At 39.7% G+C, this 9,649-nt stretch overlaps 1 protein-coding gene across 1 annotated transcript in view; it reads left to right on the forward strand.

The window, feature by feature from the left end:
- The first annotated feature begins 4,510 nt into the window (after nt 1-4,510).
- Nucleotides 4,511-9,649, forward strand: part of LOC118342008 (WD repeat-containing protein 49-like) — a 26,503-nt gene continuing 21,364 nt past the window's right edge. Inside the window, exons 1-6 of the mRNA XM_035680433.1 lie at nt 4,511-4,591; nt 4,791-5,114; nt 7,662-7,835; nt 8,214-8,297; nt 8,437-8,529; nt 8,657-8,828. Of these exons, the coding sequence (XP_035536326.1) occupies nt 4,511-4,591; nt 4,791-5,114; nt 7,662-7,835; nt 8,214-8,297; nt 8,437-8,529; nt 8,657-8,828 (928 nt within the window). The remainder of the gene's footprint in view (nt 4,592-4,790; nt 5,115-7,661; nt 7,836-8,213; nt 8,298-8,436; nt 8,530-8,656; nt 8,829-9,649) is intronic.

Below are 9,649 nucleotides of genomic sequence, written 5' to 3' on the forward strand. Positions count from 1 at the left end.
ACACACATACACACACACACAAGCAGATCTTTTTTTATTAGAGAATAGGTGATATGAGGCTTTGTAATTTGTAAAGACATTTTATTATTTTTGGGTGTATAATTTATAATTCTGTGGCTTTGACGGGAGATCAGGTAGTTTGAGGTTCAAAGCAAATCATGTTGACAGTAATTGCCAGGGATTTTTAACTCTCTTTTATGTTGTTCTTTTCTCAGATTCTTAAGTCAATATTTCTTCATTCCTTTATACATTTCCCTCTCTGTTCAGGACCGTGTAGTTCTGAAGAAGTTTAGGAAAAATGTGATTATTTCCAATGTCCTTAAAAGTTTGGTGATTGCACAAGTCTAAAAGAAAGTACAATGAAAAGAAGCAGCATTCAGTTTTTAAAATACATTCCCACATGTCTGTACTCTGACTTTTATTGTCGTTTTTTTCTATTGTAAAACATAATCTTGATCTATATGGTGGTATCTCACACTTTGCACTAATATCCTGCCACTATCAGCATGCATTATATTCAACTTAAATCAGATATGTTCAAATCCTGTCAGGAAATCATGGTCTGGAGAAATGTTGAGGAATTTGAAATGCTTTCTTTGTCCTGTACTGCTTCACCCAGTGCGTCATAAACCATCACCATCCAGGTGAACAGTAACTCACCAGCTGTGCTGTCTTTCTTTGTACTTTAGTTACAGAAGTATATGTCTCACATTCACTGTCAACTAACAATAGTTCATGTTATAAAAGACCACATGGCTTCTTTAGATGATAGCTGATCAAGATGCAAAATCTTAAGGTAATGATCCAATCCAATGTTATTTGTGATGAGTGTAAGTACTGGGGATGTGCACATATATACATACTCCTCACAGGTAATGGATGTAGGCGTGAGTCAACTAGAGTGAATTTTTCATACTCTGGTTTTTTAATTTAGAGGGTTTTTCAGACAGAAAGACATAATTGATTTTAAAAAGAAAAAACTATTTAGTGTTTCTTTTTTATTCTAAAATGTGAAAAAACCACGCACCTATTTAGACAAAAGGAAATCCACCGTGAAACTGACATTTTACTGTGTGCTGGTGAAATGTTCTTCTTTGCCCCATATGAATTTGCATATATAACCACACTGAGATATTTCCAGCAAAGCTATCACACTATTTAATCAGAGATTATTTAATCAGTTATTCAAAAATCCACCAAAGTCAATGGTAAGCTTCTGTTTATCATTGTCGGATACTTAACATCAATGAGGAAATCCTTTGTTTTAGACTCCAGATTGTGTGCACAACCTAGTGCTCACAAACTTGTTGGCTTGTGAGTCCAAGGTCATTCCCACAAATAGCAGACGAAGACGAAAGAAGGAAAAGAAGTTACAGAATTTCATTACAATAATTCTGACAAACACAGAGACAGAGTGGATGGTTCTTGCAACTACTAGATTTACAGACAAATAAATAAATGGATCAACACAAACCTATACAGATAGTGAAGTATCTGATGAAGTATTTAAGTAGGCCAAGATTTCAAATGTACAAATGAATTCGTCCATGAATGTATCGTTTCCTATACTTTAATTGCAACGTCCCTGACAACATTCCTTGAACCAAATGCAATAAAATCCTCAAGAACTCTTAAACAAGTCACGAGGAGTGTGTTGAAAACGCAATTTATTTTATTGCAAAAGAGTTCTGTCATTTGAGAAAGATTTTCAAAAGTGGGTCTCTCTTCAGATTTGCATTGTTGTATGAAAGTGCTTCATTTCCGCTCAGTTGCCCTTGCATTCTCTTTCTCCGCCTGCACCTCTTTCCTCCCAGTACTAAGATCCGTACCAATTTTTTCCCCATTCCAGCAACTTCATTCTTCTCCCTGTATAATAGTGGATTTTCCATGGTGGATTTGTGGTGGGCTATTTTGGGCGCTGTACTGGCTCCTACACGCACCACTGTAATCCAATTGTGATAGTGTTAATTTTTAAAGCTTTATTATTGAAATTGCTGAGACCTAATTTTCTGATCCTGTCACCGTTGACGACCGCTGTAATCAGCTAATTCAAGTTATTCCAGGCCATTAAGTCACATACATGGATTGGTTGTGGTCACTGAAGCAGCAGGGAAGGAGGGGGATGATAATATCTGTTTGATGTATAGCTTTTGTGTGCATCCATGCTTACAGTCATACAGGGAATCTATTTGTCTCAGTGTAACAAATCCCTAAGAGACTTTTTTTCTCTTTTGTTGTGTGTGTGTGTGTGTGTGTGTGTGTGTGTGTGTACAGCTAGTGACCCACAGGAAGTCCTCTCAGAGGCATTTGAATGGCAGTATAAAGCTCTGCTTGTGTGTGTTTTGTATTTTTGTTGAGGTCCAGGTTCACGTCAGTACTGTTTTAAAGTTGTTTCAGTACTTGGACACTTTTATGAGTGGCAATAGAATACTAATGTTTTTGTCAATTGTGTTGCTGTAGCCATGGTGTGTGTGTTTAGTAATTGTACCTCACACAGATTATTTTCTCTCCGGTGCCTAATCTGTGAATAGAAGTAACACACACATTGTGTTACATACAGACGATAGCGCCTGCACTCACAAACAACTCTTTTTGACCACTTGGTTGCCAGGAAACTTAGCCAGAGTCTTTGAGAGTGAGGGATAATAAAAGGAAAGTATTTTGTGTGTGTGTGTGTGTGTGGCCACTGCCACTGTCTGGGCTACTGGGGGCAGTTAGTTAACTCTCTCTGGGGGGGTATGCTGCAGCCAGGGCTGTTAGCGTTGATTGCATCTCAGACATCGCTGGCTTACACAAAGCTCGGGGCTCCTGGAATCAGCTGGATCTCCCTCGGACAAAACCCAGCCAAGGCCAAGACAGACCAGCCAGAGGCTGAGGATTTGTTTGAAATGTCATACATTTAAAAATGGTGTTTCAACACCCTAAGAGCATGGGGGACTCTGGGCCTGTTTACTCTGGACAGCCATTGTGGACTGAGAGGGTCCTGGTAAGTTTGAATTTGTTATTAACCGAGAAACTGTGTGTTCAGCTCTGCTGTATGGATTTCATGATTAAAAACCTGCTTGACTGAAGTGTATGTACACACTGGCTTTCCTGGAAAGGTACTGCTAACTTGACAGTGATGTTGCCGGGCCAAGAGCCTGTCATTATACAGTTACAGCCTGGTGCTGAGATGGCTTTTTGGACAGTTTGACTGCAGTGGATGATACTCTGTACAACTTTAATAAACCCCAGATAGAAATCCAGCAGTGACAGTTTCGAGTTAGTTGACTGGGCCTGAAGCAGCCATCTAGGAATAAGAGAGGCAACCCAGGCAGGTGAATTTTTATTTTTATTTATTTTTTAGAGTTATTTTGTAAAATGTGCATGATTGAAAGCAGTTCCCTACAGTAAATGACTGTTAGTAGGACAGATGTATGTTAGATATGTTTTATGTTTGTTCAAGCAGCAGTGTGCTTCAGCTCAACATATGAGCTCCTCCTTTTGTGTTAATTTTATGGAACTGTGTCTTTGTAGTCTCATAAAGACTGATGCCAGCTGCTTTGCCACAGAACACGTCAGGATGTAGTTGATTAAAAGTTATCACACTCATAAACAAAACAAAAGAATGATTCTTTTCCATTGATTACTGTAGCATAAACATATCTGTCGCAGTCTGCTAGTTGTTGTCAGTGATGTAAATAAAGAGGTGGATAAACTATCATCAACTATCAGGATCCTGCTGCAGTTAATCACCATTATAAAAAAGATAATAGCTTCAGCTACGCATTGATTTTTTTGATTTCATTACGCACCCTGTCATCTAAATCTCTGCTCAGTTTGATGCCACTTCCAATGAATTTGTCTCATAAACGTTTATGTCGGGCTAAAAATGAAACTGAGAGTGTTTGCCGTCCTCCTCTGCCCTTTGTGGTGTTTTGTAAAATGTTAAAATGAAACTTTTTCATCATCTCACATTTCTCTCTTAGACCTCAAACATCCTTTTTAATCACCACACAGGCTAATTGAACAGCTTCTACCTTTTATTCATACTATTATTCATGCTGCTCATTGACCTGACTTCAGTATTTTATTCCACATTACCTGACATTACAGAGACTTGACATGCTTTGCCTCCGCAAACCATTTCTGAGGCATAATTTGAGGACCTATTCACCCACCTTTGAAAGCCACTGAGCCGGAGGGAAATTTCTGTTCTAAATGAAAGACCTTTGCAAACCATTCAACACAGACATGTTTGGATAGAGTGAAAAGAGCCAACAAAGGAAATCCGCTACTGCTGTGACTCTGCTGTATGATTATGGTGACATGACAACACGCTGTGAAACAGATATAGAAGGTTACTAAGGGATTACTGGAGCTGGGAACATCTTGTTTCCTCATGTAACCTCGAAATGCGGGGAATCTGTTATTTGACTACGAGTCTTCATGCAGACACGCATACACATGCTTTACCTTCCTGACCTTGTCTGGTTTGTTGGTGATTGATTGACAGGTCTGAAGTGTTACCATGGGAACAAGGATGGAGGTGGCACAGCTTGAGAGCAGGATGAACACAGAGGACTATAGAAAGCTACAGGATCTTTTCCTGGTGAGTGTTGGTCTGTTTTTTTTGTCAGTTTAATAATAGTCTCATATTACAACACCTTTAATCCACATGGGGAACGTCAAGAAGAGAGTTGGAATGTTAACTATATCTCTTTGTTTAACAGCGTCCCATAGCACCACACTTCCAGGTCTCATAAGAAATGTGCAGACACTGCAATGTTCCCTTGTTGATCTTGATACAGGACCCTTCCTCTGGAGCATCTCGCTCCTTGTCCAGAACTGAATTCATCCATCTGGCTTGGTCATCAGTTGGCCGTGGCTCCAAGGAGGAATACGGCCTCCTGTTTGACAGCGTGGTTGTCACTCAGGAGCACCGCGGCCTCCTTCTTGACATCGATGCTGTGAAGGAAGAAGGACGTGTTGACTGGCCAGGCCTGTGTTCCTTTCTGCTACTGGAGCTTTCTGATAAAGTGAAGAACACCAGAACCAGTAGTGTGCCTTGCTGGAAGCCACCGCGCACTTTGACCTGTCCGCACCGAGACCCAGTTAAAAAGGTGAAAGAACCAGTGAGCTCTTAGAGAATTCAGAGAAAGAGAGTTTGTTATGAGGGTTACAACCCATTGTTTCCCATTCTAAACATGTGAGCTATTGCGGCATGTTATCTGAAAAACATTTTGACATTGACTGACTGGAGAATCCAAAACTGTGCTGACTGGATGGAATTCCGCATTATTAAACATTGTGCGAAGGAGAAGTTCGAAAGTATTAGGGTCTTGCTCATCAAAATGGCACACCTCTTTTGAGATAAATGGCTCTGGACTCTTTTAAGTTTAACATCTATCAATTAATATGTAAATGAAGCAGCCGGTATAAAGTGCCTGCTGCTGTGGTTAAAGTGATGGCTCACCACTTTAATCTTTCAATCCTGAGAATGTCAAAATGTCAGTATGTTGTGTAAGTTGTTTTCCAAATGGCTGGAAGGTTTTGACCCCTTTAGCTTAGATCAGTCTTAAAAAGGCAGACAGACTAATGTCACTCAGAAGACTCTAATTTCTGTCTTAAAAACACTCTTCAGTAAAGTGTGGCATGACTTAAGCAGTGTTGACAAAATAGAAAATGTGTTGCACTAGCTCCACTAATCCATATTTTTATATAGCAAACGGGGTTACACGACAGTGCGGTTGCAGTGCATATTTTAGTTGATTGTTTTGTTTTTTTGGCCCACTACTTTTGTGTTTTGGTTCAGTCTCTGCAGCAAGAACGCTGCCTTCCCAGCACCAAACGCTGACAAAGTAAACATAGCAGAGTACCTAGCAGCTAAAGAGTCACATACTTCCCTCAGGAGTTGGTAGGGACCAAAACAGAACCAAAAGTAAGTAAATCTTGGACTAGATTAAAAATGGTTTTGTCTGCTAAAAATGTAAACATTTTGCTAAAATGCCATGACAGCTTTAAAAGGTGATAATACAATGATCAGCCATAACATTATGACCACTGACTGTGTGGTGAGCCAAGTGAATAACACTGATTATCTGGTTATTATGGCACCTGTCAGTGGTGATATATTTGGCAGCAAAAGAAATTTTTTTTTGAAGAAGAGGAAAGTGGCACGTGAAATGACGACTTGACCAAGGCATTTTGATGGTAGACGACGGTCAGAGCATCTCCATAACTGCGCTCTTGTTGGTGTTCCCGCTGCAGTGCAGATAGCTATCAAAAGTGGTCCAAGGATGGCTGATCGGTGTATGTTAATGTAGTGTTCACAACCCCCAGGGGTTCAAAAAATCAGTGAAGGCTGCTTTAACCCTGGAGTAATTAAATCACGTTATACCAGGATCTGGGTGAATACTTGGTTCTGATTGGCTGCTGGGTGTCCATTAATACTTGCTGTAGGACATCTACTAAGTAGTTCCAATGAGAACTGTTTAATGTTCTAAATGAATGCGATGAAATGAATTGAATGAAAACAAAATCTAGTTAAATATCTTATAAATATATCTCACTACACTGAGTGTAGTCCTTCAGTGGCTCATCCTCTGAACATCACAGTATTGAGACTGGAACACACAAGCTCCTCCACTGCCCCTCTGAACTTACTGATACTTTGTATCTGCCCACATCCCGTCCACTATTCAGCTCACTACTTCAGGCTGCAGCCGACAGTACACATTCCCTATCGTTTGAGAAAATCTGATAATGTATTTGGGGACAATGAAATGGCTGATAGCTAGCGGGTCTTGTTGTTAAACATAGTGTGACAGTATATTAACCGTTTGTCAAATGTACACAGTGCTGCACGTCGTACGGTTCTGTCCTCCAGATCGTCTGTTAATATCTGATAATGGACATTATCCCTTACATAAAATCCTGATAGATATATCTTGAGTTTTTAAAGCAATATAGAGCAGCTCACAGACTGGCAAAAATGTAAGTGCTCCATTTGGTACATCTGGGGAAAAAAAGACATCAAACCAGTGACTCACCAGCTGTAGATAAATAGGTAATTAGAATAATTAGCGATAAATACATCTGAGAGATCCAACAAAGCCTCCAGTTGGCTGTGGGAAAGTGACCCAGTCTGCAGTAATTAATTACAGTAGTTGTCCTGACCTCTGTTCTATAAATATGAACAAACCTTTCTTTCAAGATATTCAGTGTCTTTCTCATCAGACACAGTCAGCTGAACCTTTTTTTTCTTCAGCCCTCAGTTTTTTTTATTTTGTAGCTTAGCCAATAAAATGGCATCATTCATTAATCCTTTTTGTTTTATTGGTTTCAGCACAGACAAATGTGCCTTACTCACTTGTACTCACTTGCATCCAACAAGAGGAAGATTTAGTTTAATGGAGTTATTCTAGTGTAGTTTTATTGCGGAAGATTAGCAGGAAAGGAAAGGAAATACTTCAAAATGAAATGGAGGCTGCAGACTCCATTTTACTAATTAACTTCCCATTAAAATGTTACAAACTGCATCACAAAGAGCATTGAGGCTATTCTGGAGGTCAGTTTTAAACTCTATGAAGTAAGTGGAGAGTCTTTCTGTGACTTTGCCCAATCCGTATATTTGTCTAGATTAAGTGTTGTTGTTTTGTAATGTCCTCTGGTCTTCCCAGGTGTTGCACCTGCAGAGTTTAGGTCAGTATCTGACCGTGAGTAAAGGAGGAACTGTGGGGCTGCGGAATGGAGAGGATATGTCCCTTCTGCACACACATCGACTGCAAAACAGTACGGTCACACCCAAAGACCTCTGGGTCACTGACATGGTGCTGCTGCACAATGTACACAAGGTGACTTTCACTTTTAAAACATGGCATGATGAACAATTGATCGGTCAGTCAAATTATTGACTGGTGGCCTGGTTATGTTGCTACCCTCTGGAGTCTTGTAGCATAGTTTACACAACTGAACCAATGTTATTGTAGAAATTAATTATTGATACATAGTCTCGGTTATTGGGGCAGATACTGCACAGAGGTAAACAAGCATTTCACTCAATCAATTAATTATTGATTAGCGATTTAGGTTAATGGCATTGCAGACATGACACTATTGCATAATGTTCAGAATATAAACATTTATTCTTCAGTAATAACACCATCAAATATTGATAAATACATGTAATTATTTCAATCTACATATTTTCACTCATTTTCCCTCTCTCTCAGATAGCAGTGTCTTTCACAAGTAAGGAGGTGTGTTTTTATGACATTCTATCCAAACAAGACTTCAGCTGCAAGTATAAACTCCAGGTAACAGCTGTAATCCTATAAAAAAATGTTTAACAATTTTTCCCCCTAATGTTTTTCTCTTAATGTATACAATATATATGATATAACCTGAGGAAAGTATAGATATAACATTGTAGACACCACTTCTTATCTTCTCTAGGGTTTGAAGTTTATTCCCTGGTGTCTTGACTACTGGGTGGATCCCTCTCACTCGGAACAGGCCGTCCTCACAATAGGAGACATTGGAGGACAGGTAAATGGAAAGAAGAAGAAGAAGGAAGGAGGCCGAACATTATCAGGAGCCTTCATCATTTGCCAATTGCTCCATAACCATTTTTTTGTGTGTGTGTGTGTGTGTGTGTGTGTCCGTCTTATCTCAGGTCAGTGGCTTATATTTTAACTCAGCTCATATCTCTCTGTTTGAGAGACAGAGTCTGAGGACGGACTCAGATTCAGCAGACATCATCCTATGGGATGAGCTGGTCAAAGGGAAGCATCGCTCCTGTTACACTGTGACACATCAAGCACACACGCCAGCCTGGGTAAGAAAAGGTAGGAAACACATGCACACATAAAAAAAGTAAAACTTTTAGATGCTTCGTTGTAGCTTTGTCATTGTTTACCTCTTTGTTGTCCTGTCTCAACCCAGATTTCTACTATTTCTATCACATTGTATATAAATGAAGGGGCCAGCAAAGAGCTTGCAATAGTTCCAACATGCCAATATATCAGAAAAACTGTTATGATCAAATAAACAAATTGCCCTGATTGCAGTCATTTGAAATCACCATTTCATGTTATCTAACCCCAAATCCTGTAGCTGACTGCATACACCTGGGGCCTCAGGTCAAAAATAGTTTTTATTAGTTATTAGGACACAATGAAAGCAAGGCTACATAATCAGCAGCTCAAATGACATAGCAATAGAAAACAAAAAAACGACTGCGGGGTGTCAGGGATACACACACACACACACACACGCACACACACACACACACACACACACACACCACACATACACACATACACATACATACATCAAAACACACACACACACAACACATATAACGTCAGGCACAGCTAGTGGAGCGTTAGGCAGCAATTAGTCCAGTCCGGTGTTTGTGTGTTTCACACTCAGATCCGCCTCTCTAACGCTCTTTCACTGACATCTTCATTTAAGAGAGCACTTTCAGCAATATACAGATACAAGTTCGTTTACTAGGGGTACGAGAGAGTGCCACTAAGCCTGTAAAGCAGTTATGTAATGTCTTCTCTGCTTTGGAGGGAACTCTCTAAAGTCATGTGAAGCATCTACTCTTTTTTTAGAATCTCCAGCTATATGGAAGTGTAACACTAAAAAAAGTGATTAGATC

This window comes from Morone saxatilis, unplaced genomic scaffold, assembly GCF_004916995.1.
Source record: "Morone saxatilis isolate NCDOM2014 unplaced genomic scaffold, NCSU_SB_2.0 Contig8, whole genome shotgun sequence".
In the NCBI taxonomy this organism is placed as follows: Eukaryota; Metazoa; Chordata; class Actinopteri; family Moronidae; genus Morone; species Morone saxatilis.